Source organism: Arvicola amphibius, chromosome 8, assembly GCF_903992535.2.
Source record: "Arvicola amphibius chromosome 8, mArvAmp1.2, whole genome shotgun sequence".
Taxonomy (NCBI): domain Eukaryota; kingdom Metazoa; phylum Chordata; class Mammalia; order Rodentia; family Cricetidae; genus Arvicola; species Arvicola amphibius.
This window is the reverse complement of record NC_052054.1, coordinates 99,403,135-99,421,109: the sequence shown is the minus strand read 5'-3', so window position 1 is coordinate 99,421,109 and position 17,975 is coordinate 99,403,135. Positions and strand designations below refer to the sequence as shown.

The 17,975-nt window shown below is 45.0% G+C and overlaps 2 protein-coding genes across 2 annotated transcripts; both read left to right on the top strand.

The window, feature by feature from the left end:
• Positions 1-784: 784 nt before the first annotated feature.
• LOC119821264 (olfactory receptor 12-like) lies at positions 785-1,756 on the top strand. The gene has a single exon (XM_038340200.1). The coding sequence runs from the start codon at positions 785-787 to the stop codon at positions 1,754-1,756; it is 972 nt and encodes a 323-aa protein (XP_038196128.1).
• Positions 1,757-17,024: 15,268 nt separating this feature from the next.
• Positions 17,025-17,975, top strand: LOC119821343 (olfactory receptor 12-like). The gene has a single exon (XM_038340316.1). It carries the CDS (start codon positions 17,025-17,027, stop codon positions 17,973-17,975), a length of 951 nt encoding a protein of 316 aa, XP_038196244.1.

Sequence of the window (17,975 nt, the reverse complement as noted above, 5' to 3'; positions counted from 1 at the left end):
ATGGACAAGACTTTATAAACCCCCAAATATGAGGTAGAGCAGAACTGGCAGTGAGATTCGGTGGGAGATGACAAGCCTGTCCCAAATATATCTGGAATCCACTCCAGCTGTTTCTCGGGACATGGGTCTCTGCTGCCCCTTCACCACAATGTCCAACATCTGGTCATTATCTGGAGACCCTCACATCCTCCGGAAAGCAAAGGATCTATACATTGGTTACTGTTGTAGACAAGACTTGGAGATAGCTAGAGCCGTTGAGCATCCTGCAGGGCATACAGAGACACAACCTCACCCTGGCGAGGACTGTTCCCTACTCAGTCCTTCCTGGAAGAGACAAGATCACCCAGCTCAGGGAGGGCAGGGAGTCCTCGTGGACATTTTCATCACTGAGGCCTGAGTGGTGTGTGTGGACTTAGTAGGCAGCTGTATTGATAGGGATGCTCTGGGCATCTCTGTGAAGAGGAAGGACAGGGGGCTAGGAGGCAGGCATGGGGACCTTGAAAGGCTGTCAGGACTCAGTCACTCAACGATGGAAGTCTTTCTGTGTCCCCAGAGCACTGTCCTGCCTCCTGCAGGGGGAGGGCTCAGCAAATCCCTGAGAACTGAGTAAATCAGAGAAAACATCCCCCTTTCAGGCCGCTCAAGACCATCTGGCAGATCATAGAGGCAGCAGTCTTTGGACAGTGGAGAATGGGTTCCTACATCCTGTGGAACATCTGTCTGCACTGGTGAGATCTGATCCTGCTTGCTGTCTCCATTTGCCTTTCTGCCTCTGTCCCCACTCATGGCCACAGCAGTCCACAGAAATGGAAGTCTCTCGGCAGTGTCCTTGCAGGGGTTCGTGCTGGTGGGATTTGGGGGAGGTGCAGAGACCCAGGCCCTGCTCTTTGCTGTCTTCCTGGCTCTGTACGTGGTGACCGTCCTGGGCAACCTCACCATGATTGTGGTCATCACTCTGGATGCCCGCCTGCACTCCCCCATGTACTTCTTCCTCAAGAACCTGTCGTTTGTTGACCTCTGCTACTCCTCTGTCATTGCCCCCAAAGCCATGGCCAACTTCCTTTCCTCCTCAAAGGTCATCAGCTTTGAGGGATGTGCTACTCAGTTTTTCTTTTTCTCCCTTCTGGTTACTACTGAAGGCTTCCTCTTAGCTGTGATGGCCTATGACCGTTTCATGGCCATCTGCAGTCCCCTGAGGTACCCTGTGACCATGTGCCCCATGGCTTGTGCCTGTCTTGTTCTGGGTACCTACTGTGGAGGCTGCCTGAACTCCATTGTGCAGACCAGCCTCACGTTCCAGCTGCCCTTCTGCAGCTCCCACCGTATTGACCACTTCTACTGTGACGTGCCCCCGTTGCTCCGGCTGGCCTGCGGCAGCACAGCTCTCAACGAGTTTGTCATGTTCGGCATCTGTGGGTTCATCATCGTATCCACCACTCTTGTGGTCCTGATCTCCTACGGCTACATCACCGTGACCATCCTCAGGATGCGCTCAGGGTCAGGGCGGCACAAGGTCTTCTCCACCTGTGGCTCCCACATGACAGCTGTGTCCTTGTTTTACGGAACTGTGTTTGTCATGTACGCACAGCCGGGAGCAGTGGCATCCATGGAGCAGGGAAAAGTGGTGTCTGTCTTCTACACCCTGGTGATCCCCATGCTCAACCCCCTCATCTACAGTCTGCGCAACAAGGATGTCAAGGACGCCCTAAAGAGGCTGGGACAGAGACGCAGTCTTGGGAAGGAAGGTGGGCAGTGAGGGGCTGTCCTAGGGCTGGAGGGAAACTTTCCAGTGGAACACTGTGTGGTCTCCTCCATGCATCCACTCTGCCACGGTTCTTGACGGCACAGTACAGACCAGGTACTGGCTAAGCAGGAAGCAGAGGGCTGCTCGGCTGAGATGTGGAAGAATTTCTAAGCCATTTTTTCACTGAGTGCTGTAATGAACTTGATTTATAGGTGTTGGAATTGAGTTTTTTTTCTTTTCTAGGAAAGGAGATAGATATTTGGACATAATGTGAAAAACTGAATAAACCCCTAAGTCCCGATCCCATAGATGCAGCGCTAGGCATGTCCTGGTGACCCTCTGAGTTTTCTGCTTCCCTTTAATTTTCTCAATTCTCTCCAGTGGCCTGAGACGTGGCTCAGCAATTAAGACTGCTTGATATTTTGCAGAAGACCAGAGTTCAGTTCCCAGTGCCACATCAAGAGGTTTGAAATGGTCTGTAACTCTATCTCCAGTGGACCCCACGCCCGCTTTTTGCCTCCATCGGCACCTGTACACATTCATCCTTACCAACAGACACACACACACACATACACGTAAATAAAAATTTTATAAGTCACATAAAATAACTTTAAATATGTTGCCAAGTGTTCCTCATAATGGTTTCATGGCTCTAGTGAACCATGTCCAGCATAGAGTCTCTCTCTCAAAGAGCCATAGTCTGAAGTTAATGTGGTAGGGAATATATACATATTATATATGTACTACATGCACATATTAAAACCAATTAATTTAAAACCCACAATCCTGGGAGTTCACGACAGTGTCACTAGGGAAAATATGTATAACCCCCAAAATACCCTCCATACAACCCCGAACATTTTGCCCCAACTCCAACACTCGACCAGATTCTGACCACAGTTCCCTGCCTTCTGAGAGCAGAATGTAAGACAGTTCAAGCTATTTGTCTTTGTTCTTGATTTCTGTTGCTCAGCATCATCTTCATAAGATGAATCCGTGTGCCTGTGGATAGTAAAGGTGGCGTGGTTTGTATTGCTGTGTGTGATTGCAACTTGAGGACATCATGTATTCTGCTTTTGAGAAAACAGATATGGTTTGCAGTTCAGCCTGCCAAGGGCATGCTGCCGTAGCCTTATCTTTCTCCTCCGCGAGAGCACTTCTGTTGGACGTTGCTGTAAGCGCGGTTGTTTAGTAATAGGGTATGCAAACGTTAATCTTTTGTAGCATACTAATTTTAATTTGCTTGGACACTCCATGTGCTTAGTTTGTATGTTCCTGTTGGCTAACAAATGGGAGCTTCTCTTCATGCGTCTAGAGGCCACTTGGTTGCTTTGCTCGAGGCTCCCTGTTTTGATGTTTTTACTGTGTCCACTTCACACATATGGACATGGGGTCTTTGTTGACTCTTTGGTTTTCTGATATCATTTCCACTTTGGGACTATTCTTTGTCAGGTATTTTGCTCAACAGGAGTTCTTTTTTTTTTTACTTTCTTTTTTTCCTTTTTTTTTTTACTTTATAAATAATACCATTCAAAATTTTCACTTCCCTCCTCCCACTTCCCTCCCGCTCCCCGACTCACCTTCTTGACCTCCCCCTCCAGTCCTAAGAGAGGGCAGGGTACCCTGCCCTGTGGGAAGTCCAAGGCCCTCCCCACTCCATCCAGACTTAGGAAGGTATGCATCCAAATAGACTAGGACCCCAAAAGGCCAGTACATGCAGTAGAGACAAATCCCAGTGCCATTATCATTGGCTTCTCAGTCTGCCCCAATTGTCAGCCACATTCAGAGGGTCCAGTTTGATCCCATGCTCATTCAGTCCCAGTCCAGCTGGATTTGGTGAGCTCCCATTAGATCAGGACCCCTCGTGGTCCTGACTTCCTTGCTCATGTTCTTCCTCCTTCTGTTCTTCAAATGGACCTTGGGAGCTCAGTCTAGTGCCCCGATGTGGGTCTCTGTCTCTATCTCCATCTCTCTCCAGACAAAGGTTCTATGGTGATATTCAAGATAGTCATCAGTCTGATCAGGGGCAGTGTCTGATCAGGGGACAAGGCCAGTTCAGGCACCCTCTCCTCCACTGCCCAGGGTCCTAGCTGGGGACATCCATGGATATCTCATGGATACCTGGGAACCTCTCTAGAGCCAAGCCTCTTGCCAACCCCAAAATGGCTCCCTTAATTAAGACATCTTCTTCTGAGCTCTCATATCCTTCCTCCCTCTCAACCATCCCACCCCCAAGCTCTCCCCAATCATCCCCTTCTCACTTCTCTCTCTCCCTCCTCCCTTCCCCCAACCCCACCCCACCCCCATGCTCCCAACTTTTTCCTGGCAATCTTGTCTGCTTCCAATTTCCAGGAGGATCTATGTATGTTTTTCTTTGGGTTCACTTATTACTTAACTTCTCTAGTTAATGAACTATAGGCTCAATGTCCTTTGTTTATGGTTAGAATCTACTAATGAGCGACTATATACCATATTCATATTTTTGGGTCTGGGTTATCTCACTCAGGATAGTGTTTTCTATTTCCATCCATTTGCATGCAAAATTCAAGATATCATTGTTTTTTTTTTTTTTTAACCGCTGAGTACACATCTAATGTGTAGATGTGCCACACTACGTTTCTTTATCCATTCTTCCATTGAGGGGCATCTAGGTTGTTTCCAGGTTCTGGCTATTACAAATAATACTGCTATGAACATAGCTGAACAAATGCATTTGTAGTATGATTGGGAGATCTTATACTTAGTGTTTTGAGTTCAGCTATCTGTTTCTTTCTGGTTAATTACTGTGTTGGGTTCAGAGAACCTTGGCTTATTTAAATCATATTAGGTCTCTCACCCTTCGGGATTGAGCTGATGCCCACTATGTCAATGAGTCTCTGAAACTCTTTTATCATTTATTTATTCGTTCGTATAAAATTATTTTTCATGTTTGACTTGGTACTGACCTCCTAGAAAATAAAGTGCAGTTTTCACCAGCAACTCTGCCACGCCACTTCCTCCACACAGCAGTGTTCATGCTTGCACGGGCTGCTCAAGTCATCCCGCTGGGTTTTCCGCTACCCCGGCATCCACATGTGTGTGTGCCTGGACTCCATTCTATCCCTTGAGCATTTTCCCTGCCCTGAAGTCATTTCATGATACAGTGCTAATGAATAGTAATTTCATAAAATGTAGTGAGTAAAAACTAAAACCCAGAAAAGGTAAGTTCATTATCCCATGATTATCAGTAATAACTAGACAATATTTAATAGTAAATATTAAAATGAGTAATTTTCTTAGCAACTTAGGAAGAATGGAAACCTTCAGTGATACTGATGGGAATGAACGATGTCTGAGGAGGTCAGCATTCAACTTTACACTCAGGCAATCATATTTGACCAGGCTAAAAAAAATCCTTGAACAAATTAATCTACATGATGGGTCACCTCAAAAAGTAATCCCAGGGTTTTATGAAAATGAGAGCAAAGAGAAGGAATAAGTCTTGAAAATTAAAATGTGTTTAGAAAGCATCTCAAATGCCAATGCTTTGATACAGCCATAGAAATAAGTATTAGAAAGATGTCTCAAGTTGTCTAGGCTGGCTGTATCTCCCAGTATGCCCCTGTTTCTATCCCCCAGCACTGTGGTCACAGATGTGCACGGCCCAACCCAACTTTTAAGTAGGTGCTGAGGGAAGGATCTGAACTCCAGATCCTTATATAAATAAGGCCATAAGTCAGGCCTCAGGTTTATGCAGTGCATGGTTTTTCTACCGAGCATCTCCCCAGCCCAACTTTACATACTTTAAATCCTTGTTTATGTTAAAATTAAATGTTATTGTTATCTCTTGGATTAAACATATTCATATGAAATAACTCTATAAATGATCCTTTTAAATAAAGTTTTACTTAGATATTTATATTGTCCCTCCCTCTTTTCAAGTATGTTCACAATATAGTTCATTTTCAGCTTTCTCTATTATCTGTATTTTGTAACACATCTTCTTTTTAAAACATTGATTATGGATTATATCTTGGTTTTTTTTTTTTACAAACTTTGGTTTCAATAGGGACATTTTATTTCCTTTGGTGCTCACCTGAGGGGAATTCTAACAATCAAATATGAATGTTTCATCATGAAGAGGGATCTTAAGTTCAATAGACTGACAGATGTAAGTTAATAGGTATGTATGAATAGATCTTTGGAAGACGCTGATCTCTTGGTTATTATACATAGAGAGTGCTTATCTTGCCTTCCTTCTGTGATGTACCACTAAACAGTGGGTAATTCTTCATCCCAGCCAAGCAGGAAGGAGCCATATTCATAGTTCTGCAGCTATGAAGACAAGAAAACATATGCATCTAATTATTTTGTAAAACCCAGGGCATGGGGGAAAATAAGCTCAATCACAAAAGATATTCTTACACCATATGACTCCTGAAGGAATGAGCCAGGCCACCCACAGTGAGGCTGTTCAATAGCTGCCACGGTAGTGGTGGTAACAACCAGATCCTAATGGAGCATCCAGAACCAACAGGTGATTAACAAGAGACAGACAGGACAGAGCAATGAAGGCACAGCGCCATGAGATAAAGTTATCAAGCCCAAAGTATAAGCGATTCTAGAGAATGAAGTACCTAGTCAACTAAAGACTTTAACCTCAGAAATATGCCAGTCAAAGAGCATGATCTAAGTGCATCTGTGCTAAGAGGATACTGATTTCAGAGACATGTGAAGCCTGTTTGGATTCCACATGCAGCTGCTGGATATTTGAACACCAACAGATACTTGATGGTATGAGGGACTTACATTTCTGCAGGTGTAATATCACTACAGAGACCCCATGAAAAGTCCCAGTGCTTTAGAGATGCCAGATGAAATATGCATAGAAGAGTTTGTAAAGTATATTGGTCAGTTCTGGGCTCTAACAGTACCTCAAAGAAACAACTTATATAAGGACATATTTGTTTTGGCTTATGGTATCAGTCCATGAACTCAGCTCTGTTGATGTTGGTCCATAATGAGTCAAACAACATGGAGGCAGGCAAAAAGGAGGAACAGATTTTGAAAATTTTGATGATCAGGAAAGGGTGTGGGGACCAAGTACACAATCAAGAGAAATGTCCCAGTGATCCACGTACCTAGGGAAGACTTGACTTCAAATGGATTCTAGTCCTTCTAAACAGGCCATCATCTTGGGAAAATTGACACATAAGTTCACGAAGGAAAGTTTTGCAGTCAAACTTTAACATTCTACCTCTTCCCCCTAAGGTTTATGTCCAATGCATGATGGGAAGTACATTTGGCCATCTTTACGAGACCCCAAACTCTTAACATTTCAAACACCATTTAAAAGGCAAAGACCAAAGACTCCTCTGAGAATAAAAGTAAAATCTTAGCTATGTTTCCCATATAAGAATAATTTATTAGCTCCTAATAAAAATAGCTCTCTAAAACTGGAAGCAAGCTCTAAATTAAACGATTTCTTTTATAAGTGTTGCCTTACAGAGGGCCCTTAAGGTCCAGCCTCAACACCCACTCAGGGTTCAGAGAGGATGCTTCAGCAAGCATGGGACTTAGAAACCTTGAGAGCAAATGAATTCTCCATGTGTGAATTCCAAATCAGTTTCTTTATTCTACGGCCACAGTTCTAATTCTCCTGTCCTACTTCTAATTCCTTCTTGCTCCTTCTCCTAGCTTCTTCTTCTATTCTCAAAACTCTCTTTTCCCCAGGATGTGAGGATTTGGAATCTGTGCTTTAGTTTGCAGGGAATTGTGCTGCCCTGGCTCTGGGGAAATTTGAGGACTGTGGCTGGGACATAGGTCAGCTATGGAATGCCAGGGCTAGGAGAGGAAAAAAACGTTCTTCTCCCCTGTTCCCTTGTCACAAGTTCTGAATGCCACAGAGTTTAAGGAAGTGGCTGCCCTGCAGCACAGTACACATAGAATTGCTTTGCTCAGATATTTAGGATAGCTTAAATTAGATCTGAGACATTGAGATAATGTCTCTGGAGACTTTTGTGACCACACCACCTGATGGTATTTTTGCAGTAGTTTTGAAAATTCTTGCAACCACAACCCTAAGTAAATACATTGTGCTCTCTTGAAAGTGATTACTTCACCCGCTTATACTTCCTCTTTCCAATTATATCATTGACTGAAGCAATTGTTTCAATAACGTATATAAGGGCCTCATAATAAACGGGCAGCATGCAGTTGCAATTGCTCTTTCTGCTCTGCATCCCCTGTGTCCTGGTTTGTTCGAGACCCTTACCCAGGGACCCCGACACACTAGACGTCGACACCAGGAGCCTTCAAATAATAAAGAAAATACAAGAGCTATCTCTCTTTGGTGAAAAGCCCATTTTTAGAGCAAGCAATAAAGCCATTTACCATGCCAACACAAGGATCCAAGGTTACAGGACCAGAGAGTGGTGTGGACAGTGCCCAGTGAGATAATCTTTGAGACATGGATCTTTTGTTAACAGACTGGCAAGCAAAGAATTGGCATGCTTTTTTTTAAATAAAGTAATCTTAGTTGGACATCTGTGGCTTTGACCTTGTGCATAACTATAAGGTTTCAAACCTCAGAGTAGCTATTCTTAAGGAAGAAATGAAGTTCTTAGGGAAGAAATGATGTGACTCATGAGAGAAATTACAGACTAGAGACACTGCTTTCCACAGCCAGGAACTCCATGGCCTTTCCAGGTGGGGCTCCCTAGCAGAGAATCACTTTTCTGGTAGGTCGGCCTGCTGAACACTAGTTAGCACCTGCTGTATCTCTCATGGCCCCTGACATTGCCTTGGTCATGGTGTCTCTCCACAGCAACAGAACCATAACAAGGACAACTCCAAAATGACAATAAGGTAAACATTTCCACCAGAGATAATCAGATCATAAAAAGGAAGGGTGGACAAAATGTAAGACCCAAATCTATCAGATGCCCCTAGCACAATGTTCATCCCCTAGGGCGTGTGGTATCGAGATGAGTTTCACTGACCTTGAGAAATCATACCCCTGTGGCCTTGCATGTTGGGGTCCCACACAGGTTTCTCCCATTTGTCTCCAGCCTTGACTAGCAGACATGCCCTAGGGTCACTATTACAACCTATGATTTACACGCGACACTGAAAAAGGCTGCCCATGAGTACAGCAACTTTGCCGTCTGTTGTCTGACCTCCCAAGATATTCCTTTGTAATCTGAGTGGGAAGTATTCATTACCTAACTGCGGTGGTGCCTTGTTTGTACTCTAATAAGAGGGTGGAGCTAGCCACTAATTAACCATAGAGGTCTAGAGGTCTGTACAGAAGTACAGGAAGTGACCACGGCTGGGTGGAGAGAGGAATATTAGGCAGGAGGAAACATGAGTTCGGTCTTTTTTCAGCTGAGGAGTTGAGTTAGCAAGGTAAGAGTTATCTTGGTTCCTTTCTCTCTCAGATCTTTCAGCATTTGCCCCATATCTGGCTCTAGGTTTTTATTAGTAAGACCAATTAAAACTCTGGCACCACGTCTGTATGTTTGCTAAACCACCATCTAGTGGGCGATGCCAAGCTCTGATCCCATCTCAGGCAGTAGTTAGACTCCACCAATACTGCTATCTGAAGGTTTTGATGGTTGAGTCCAATGACAGAGATCTCAGGGAAATACCTCTTAGGTAGACTGCATGAGTAGGGACCTCGGGACTCTCTTGTGAAAGGAAAGTCTCTCAGTGAGTTTATCATGGTCCTTAGCCTGTGATAAGACAAATTCCTAACCTTAACTCGGGACATCTTTTCTATTGCCCTGATGCAAAGTAGTTGGCTTCTCTCTAATGATCTCTGTGAGTCTCTCCAAACATGTCTTTCTTGGTTCCAGTTTTAGCTGCCTTTCTGACCTGAGTTGAAAGTTTTAAGTATCTCTGCTTTGCTGTTTGTTTCCAATACTCATTGTAAGCCTGAGTAAGAGTAGCCAACATAACCATTCTACAGCCTGAGTGTGGACTGCCTTAAAATTTCTTACGTCAGACTGATTAATATATCACCTTTAAATTAAGCATCTCCCAAATTCACTGGGTGTGACAGAAAGTAGATAAACTCTTTGTTGGACTTTAACATTACTGCCTCCAGCTCAGGGTCACATAGAGGTCATGCATCTGAGGCCTCATGGGCCAGGCCTTTTCTCTCCATATTCCTTCTGACTCCCCAACAACATCACCCATCTCTACTTAATTTTTCTCAGAGAATTCTGCTTCTGCTATCCAGCTCCTTGAAATTTTTTCCTAATTGTTCCCTCAAACTAATTCCAAAGCCTTAAGAACTATGCGGGAAGATAGTCCCACTTTGTGTGGGTTCTGGAGATTCAAACCCGTATCTTTACCCTTGTACAGTGCGCGTTTACCCACTGGGCCAACTCCACAGAAAGGAAACTCAGACCTTCTCTTGCATGAGCACAAAGCATGCCTTGTTTCTTGAGAGAACCAGGAAATGTTTATCAGGAAGGCTGGCATGATAAAGCCCGGGATGCTACTTACAGGACTTTAATGACAGAAGTTTTAACAGAGGCCCAGCTGTGTCTTCACACACTATTGAAAGGATGAGAATGAACATATTGACTCTGCGACTCCATCTGGAGAGGAAGTGACCTTATCATCCCACCAGCAGAAAACAGCTGTTGCCTCAAACCCAGTGAAGATCCTTAGAGCCAAATTAGAGTGTTGAGCTCTGTGACATGAGGACATGATGGGTCCTGAAGCATTCAGACCCATGTGTGGGAGCACATCTGACTGCTGAGGGTGGAGAAGGGGGTTCTTAGGCCTTGGTCCTTCCTGTCTTTCAGTTGGATCACTTCTTACTGACTGGCATTCCTTCAGACAGAAAGAATCGGAAAAAGGACAAAAGGGGGATGGAGGTCTTATAACCAGGCTTTTAATGACGCCAAGGGATTCATTTAAAAAAAAAAAAAGAAAAAAAAACAAAAAAAGAAAAAAAGAAAAAAAAAAGAAAAAGAAAAACTATCTCTTTTCATTTTGCATACCAATTCCAGTTCCTATTCCCTCCCCTTTTCTCATCCCCTCCACTTCTTCTCCCATCCCACCTCCATCCACTCCTCAAAGAGAATAAGGCACATTCCTTTGGGGGAAGTCCAAGGCCCTCCCTACTATATCTAGGCTGAGCAAGGTATACATCCAAAGACAATGGGTTCCCAAAACGCCAGTACAAGCAATAGGGATAAATCCTGGTGCCATTGCCAGTGGCCCTGCCGGCTGCCCCAGCTGTTCAACTGTCACCCATGTTCAGAGGGTCCAATTGGTCCCATGCTGGTTCCTTTCCTATCCTGCTAGAGTTGATGAGCTCCCCTTAGCTCAGGTAGACTGTTTCAGTGGGTGTCCCCATCATGGCCTTGGCCTCTTTGCTCATATTCTCACTCCTCCCACTCTTTGACTGGACTTTGGGAGCTCAATCCAGCACTCCACTGAAGGTATTTCTCATCTGTAAGAGTTCCCTGGTAGAGTTTTGGGAGTCATTTATGTACACTATTCTTTATATTATTTTGTTTCTATTTTATTGATTTCATCCCTCAATTTGATTATTTCCTGTCATCTACTCCTCCTGGGTGAGTCTGCTTCTTTTTGTTCTAGAGCTTTCAGGTGTGCTGTTAAGTTGCTAGTGTGAGATTCCCACTTTCTTTATGTAGGCACTTGTGTATGAGCTTTTTTCTTAGCACTGCTTTCATAGTGTCCCTTAGGTTTGGGACACTAAACCAATTTAATTTTCATTTTTTAGGAAGTTTTTAATTTTTTCTTTATTTCTTCCTTGACCCAGGGGTGGTTCAATAGAACACAGTTCAATTTCCATGAGTTTGTAGGCTTTCTGCAATTAGTGTTTTGTTAAATTCTAATTTTTTACCATGGTGATTTGATAAGACACAGGGATTATTACATTTTTTTTGTATCTGTTGAGGTTTGTTTTGTTACCGAGTATGTGGTCAATTTTAGAGAAGGTTCCATGAGGTGCTGAGGAGAAGGGATATCTTTTGTGTTTGTGTGGAATGTTCTGTAGGTATCTGTTAAGTCCATTTGAGTCATAACATCTGTTAGTTCTCTTATTTCTCTGTTAAGTTTCTGTTTGGTTGACCTGTCCATTGTGGAGAGTAGGGTGTTGAAGTCTCCTATTATTAGTGTATGGGGTTTGATGTGTGATTTAAGCTTTAGTAATGTTTCTTTTACATATGTGGGCACTCTTGTATTTTGGGCATAGATGTTCAGGATTGAGACTTCATCTTGACGGTTTGTTTCTGTTATGAGTATAAAGTGTCCTTCTCCATCTCTTCTGATTGATTTTAGTTGAAATCTATTTTATTAGATATTAGGATAGCTACACCCACTTGTTTCTTAGGTACATTTGATTGGAAAATCTTTTTCCAATTCTTTACTCTGAGGTAATGTCTGTCTTTGAGGTTGGGTGTGTTTCTTGTATACAGCAGAAGGATGGATCCTGCTTTCATATCCATTCTCTAGCCAGTGTCTTTTTGTACATGAATTGAGTCCATTGATATTGAGAGATATTAATGACCAGTGATTGATAATTTCTGTTATTTTTTGGTGCTAGTGTTTGTATGTTTCCCTTCTGTGGGGTTTGGTGGTGGGAGGTTATCTATTGCTTGTATATTTTTGGGTTCAGTTAGCTTCCTTGGGTTGAAGTTTTTCTTCTAGTACTTTCTGTAGGGCTGGGTTTATTGATAGGTATGGTTTAAATTTGATTTTGTCATGGAATATCTGTTTCTTCCATCGATGGTGATTGAAAGCTTTCCTGGGTGTAGTAGTCTGGGCTTGCATCCGTGGTCTCTTAGTGTCTGCAGCACATCTGTCCAGGACCTTATGGCTTTCATGGTTTCCATTGAAAAGTTGTGTGTAATTCTGATAGGTATGCCCTTATATGTTATTTGACCTTTTTTCCTTTGCAGCTCTTATATTCTTTTTTTAATTCTGTATGTTTTGCATTTTGATTATTATATGGTGAGGGGATTTTTTTTTGGTCCAGTCTATTTGCTGTTCTGTAAGCATCTTGTATCTTCATAGGAATATACTTCTTTAGGTTGAGAAAGCTTTCTTCTATGATTTTGTTGAATATATTTCTGTGCCTTTGAGCTGGGGTTCTCCTTTTTCTATCCCTATTGTTCTTAGATTTGGTCTTTTCATGATGTCTCAAAGATCCTGTATGTTTTATGTTAAGATTTTGTTGGATTAAGTATTTTCTTTGATTGATGAATCTATTCCCGCTATAGTATATTCAACACCTGAGATTCTCCCTTCCATTTCTTATATTCTGTTGGTTATACTTGCCTCTGTAGTTCTCGTTCATTTACACACATTTTACATATCCAGAATTCCCTCAGTTTGTGTTTTTTTTTTATTGCCTCTATTTCAGTCTTCAAGTCTTGAACTGTTTGCTTCGCCTGTTTGATTGGTTTTCCTTGGGTGTCTTTGAGAGATTTATTAATTTTTTTCCATTTTTTTGTTTGTCTTTTTTTTCATTTCTGTAAGGGAATATTTCATTTACCCTTTAAAGGTCTCTATCATCCTTATAAAGTTACATTTAAAATCATTTTCTTCTGCTTCTTCTGAGTGAGGGTGATCAAGTCTTGCTCTCATTCTGGGTTCTTGTGTTACCATGTTGCTTTTTAGATTATTGAATGAATTCTTGCATTGGCACCTACCCATCTCTTCCTCCAATTGGTGCTGGCAGTGTCTTTGCCCCATAGTTCAATCATTGCAATGGCTGTTGTGTCTTTGGGAACTGTTCTTGGTTTGCTCTGTACTGTCACTGTCTGTGACTTAGGGAGCCACTGAGGTCTCTCTTCGTCCACTCTGTGCAGTCACAGCTTGTGCTTCAAGAGTTCCTCTGAGGTTGCATGGGATAGGTGGGTTTGGGGTCTGAGTGAGACTTGTAGCTTACAAGGTCCCATCAATGGGATAGGGGTGTTTGAGCAGCCTAACGGCTGGAAGCTTGCCTGCTGGCTGTCTAGAGAAGCTCAGGCAGGTGGGGGAGGGGGCCTGGGTTTTGCCCCAGTATGGAGGGCCTACAGAGTGGAGTGTCCCACTGGGTGGGTAGTCACTCACCTCTTGGTCGTCTCTGTGTATTTGCAGCCTGTGTTTCCAGGTTTCTCTAAGTTTTCAGGGCAAGGGATTCAAATTTGCAGACCTAGAGGCTTAAGGAGAGCCAGTGTTCATTTAAAGTGGGGTGAACTGACCAACTGCCTTGCATAAGGACCCCAACATCATATTCTCACATCATCACGGCAAGTTGAAGGGAGCGACAATGGAATGGGCTGTGGGTAGGAGGCCACACTGCTCTAATGAATTACACTGATACAGGCACTTCTGAGTTGTCTCTGCTGTGATCCTGATGGTACCTCCAGGGTCCCTGAGAACTTCAGGCTTCCTGCCAACCCATGGACGATGACAAGGCAGAGCTTGGCCACAGCAGTCTTTCACCTCTGGAGCACAGGGAGTTAGATTCCCAGCTGTCAGAGGGCCAGCACCCCCTTAATTGGCCATGGGAGGCCAGGAGTCCCATGGCTAAATGCAGAGCTTCCTTTCCTGCAGAGTGACCTACCCACGCTATTTCCTGCTTGCAGTGACAGGGAGCAGGCAAGGTGAGCAAGCCCAGGCTTCCTTCGCTACAAAACCCAGAACCTGTCACAGCCAGAACCTGCATTTCCCGAACCCTTGCGGCCACCCAAGTGCCCACCTTTCATTGTAGTCATGTCTCTCTATCTTGCAGGAGTCACAGATGATGTGATTAAGGGACATAATCAACCGATGTCCACGCCACACAGCCATCACAGGCCAGACTCGGCAGCGTGGGGGCACCAGAAGCATGCGTGTTGGCCGTGTGACCTTGGAGTAGACCTGACTCACTTGTGAAAGGTAAGTTCATTGTCTCACCTATGGGGAGTAGGAAACTAGGTAGAGATCAGAAGGAAAGAATAAAACATGTTTCCTTGGGGCCTCAGTAAGCTGACATAGCCTATCCTGATCACCCCTGGCTTTGGCACAGTTTAGAGTGTTCTAGGATGTTTTGAGGTGGGGGGGGGGGCTATAGGTTTTCAACTTTATTGAACACTAACTCCAATCCTGCAGACAGGTAGGCTGAAGCCCTTCATCCAAGCAGATCACAGCAGGCAAAGATGCTGCCGGCTCTGGAGGGGTGGGGCTGGCATGTGCAATGGTTGCTGCCGGCTCTGGAGGAGTGGGGCTGCCATGTGCAATGGTGACTGCCGGCTCTGGAGGGGTGGGGCTGGCGTGTGCAATGGTTGCTCCTTCACAATCACTGCCACCCAGTTCTCTCCCAGCAGAGAACTGTCTCCAACCCATGATTTCCTCCCACCCCTCAACTGCCATTAGATAAGCAAGCTGGAGAGATCAAGCTTATTTGGGGGAGGGGTAACAGGAAGCAAAGGACCAGCTTTCCTCTCAGTATCACGCTCGTTACTATGGAAATGAGTGTGTGTGTCTGGTGATCCCTGGTGACTGTCAAGAGTGTGAGCACAAAGCAATTCTCTGGACACCTTTAAGCTCACAATAGGAAATTTAGCTTTATAGTGCATGGTGGGTTCAGAAGGCCCCCCCCCCCAGCTACCAAAGCACTCCTGTGTGAAGGTGAACCATAGAGGAGAGGACAGAACATGGAAAATGAGCCCACTTAGACAGGAAAACTTTCCTAACTCCCAGAATGATAGAGAATGGACATCATGCTAATCTACCCACGTTCCTCAACATAGCCACTTCCTGTCTTGGTCCTGTGTGTATCGATACTGTAGTGAGCACAGTCAACCTCACTCAGGACGCACCTAGCCTTCCAGGGCTGTGAGCACTGTAGGAAAAAGTGGTCAGGAATGGTTTGAGAGCATTTGGGCAGACGCTATTCTATCTGGTTCTCAAATGGAAAAGAGTGTTACCTTTTAATTTCCCCAAACTTGAGTAAGTACAGAGCAGAGCTGGCAGTGAGAGCAGTTTTGAGGGCACAAGGATGTCACAAATAAATCAAGGACCCATCCTGATGTTTTTGGTATGATAGAACTGGGCAGTCTCCTCTACAGATTCTATCCAACACCAAGACATTGACTGGAACTCCCTGGCATACACGATGGCCACTGAATACCATGTCCAGAATAAAATGACTTGGTCTTGCATGGGACAGACATGTCTCAGTCTCAGCCTGGGAAGGACTGTCCCCTGTTCTCTTTTCAGCCTGGAGATGAAAGGTTCATACAGCCCAACTTCTGGAAGGGCAGGAGGACCTTGTAATATTCTTGAATCAATGAGTATGATGAGGTGTGGGAGATTTGGGGTAGAAGTCAGGAGATGGCGGTACTGATGGCACAGGCATCCATTTGAGAAAGTAGGATCCTTTCAAGCATCTTTCCTTGAAAGCCCCAGGGCTGAAGTAGAACAGGAGACAGAGCTGGCAGTAAGATAAGGTTTGATGGCATGAGCATGTCCTAAACATGTGTAGGCCCCAGTGTTGGCGTTTGACAAGACACGAGTCTGGGCTGCTCTCTCCCCACAATCTCCAACATCTTGACAAGTGCAGGAACTCCTCCCATCCTCAGGGGAGCAGAGTCTGTGCTTTGGTTGAGGCTGCCCACCTGACTTGGAGTCAGAGATGCTGAGTTGGCCTGAAAAGGGAGGGAGGGAGGGTATGGGGGGAGGGGAGGGGAGGGAAGGGGGAGTAAGAGGGGAGGAGATGGAAACTTTTTAAATAAAAAAAAAGATCAGCAATCTTGCAGGGGATGTGGGAACAACATTGAAAGAGCTGTTCCCCCTACTCTGAGTCCAGCCTCAAGATGACAAGTTACCTACCCCAGCTTCTGGGATGTCAGCAGATTCTCTTATCCATTCTATGATTAGTGAGTAAGATGGAATGACAGGATTGGATTTGGGGGTGTCTTTAAAAATGGTACCACTCAAGAGTGTCCCTGGAGGTGGACAGAAAGCAACTCAAAGTTTAGTGTGGGGACATGGAAAGGCTGTCTGTACCTAAGATTCACTCAGCTCAGAGACCATCTTTGTATTCCCACAACCCAGCTCAGGCCTCTGTGCAGACAGGACTCACGCAACACATCCTCAGGAAGTAACTTAAGTCAGAGGCAATGTCCCCTTGTAGACCACACTGGTCTATCTGGAAGGAGATCCAGGCCTTTTGGTTTGTGGACAGCATGTCACTGACGAGTCTCTGTGCTCCATGGGACATATGACTTTAGGGGTGAGGACTGTTTCCTTCCTTCCTCCATCATCCACTCTTTAGCTGTCCCCACTCATGGCCACAGCAGCCCACAGAAATGGAAGTCTCTCGGCAGTGTCCTTGCAGGGGTTCGTGCTGGTGGGATTTGGAGGAGGTGCAGAGACCCAGGCCCTGCTCTTTGCTGTTTTCCTGGCCCTGTACGTGGTGACCATCCTGGGCAACCTCACCATGATCGTGGTCATCACCCTGGATGTCCGCCTGCACTCCCCCATGTACTTCTTCCTCAAGAACCTGTCCTTTGTCGACCTCTGCTACTCCTCTGTCATTGCCCCCAAAGCCATGGCCAACTTCTATTCTTCCAAAGTCATAGGTGTTGCTGGTTGTGCTGCACAGCTGTTTTTCTTCTCCTTTCTGGGAACGACAGAGGCGCTGCTCCTGGCTGTGATGGCCTATGACCGCTTTGTGGCCATCTGTAGTCCTCTACACTACCCAGTGACCATGTCCCCCCCAGTCTGCGCTTGCCTTGTGCTGGCTGCCTACGGTGGAGGCTGCCTCAACTCCATTGTGGAGACCAGTCTCACGTTTCAACTTCCCTTCTGTAGCTCCAATCGCATCGACCACTTCTTCTGTGACGTGCCCCCTCTGCTCCAGCTCGCCTGTGCCAACACCGCTGTGAACGAGTTGGTGATGTTTTCTATATGCGGGTTCATTCTAATGGGGGCAACGTTGGTCATCCTGACTTCCTATGGCTACATCGCCATGACCATCCTCGGCATGCACTTGGGATCCAGGCACAAGGTCTTCTCCACCTGTGGCTCCCACCTGACAGCCATATGCCTGTTTTATGGAACTGGCATCGCTATATATGGCCAGCCAGGTGGCGTGGCATCTAAAGAGCAAGGCAAGGTGGTCTCCATCTTCTATACTCTGGTCATCCCCATGCTCAACCCCCTCATCTACAGCCTGCGCAACAAGGATGTGAAGGACGCCCTGCAGAGACTGGGACAGCGTCGTGCAGCTGTGTGA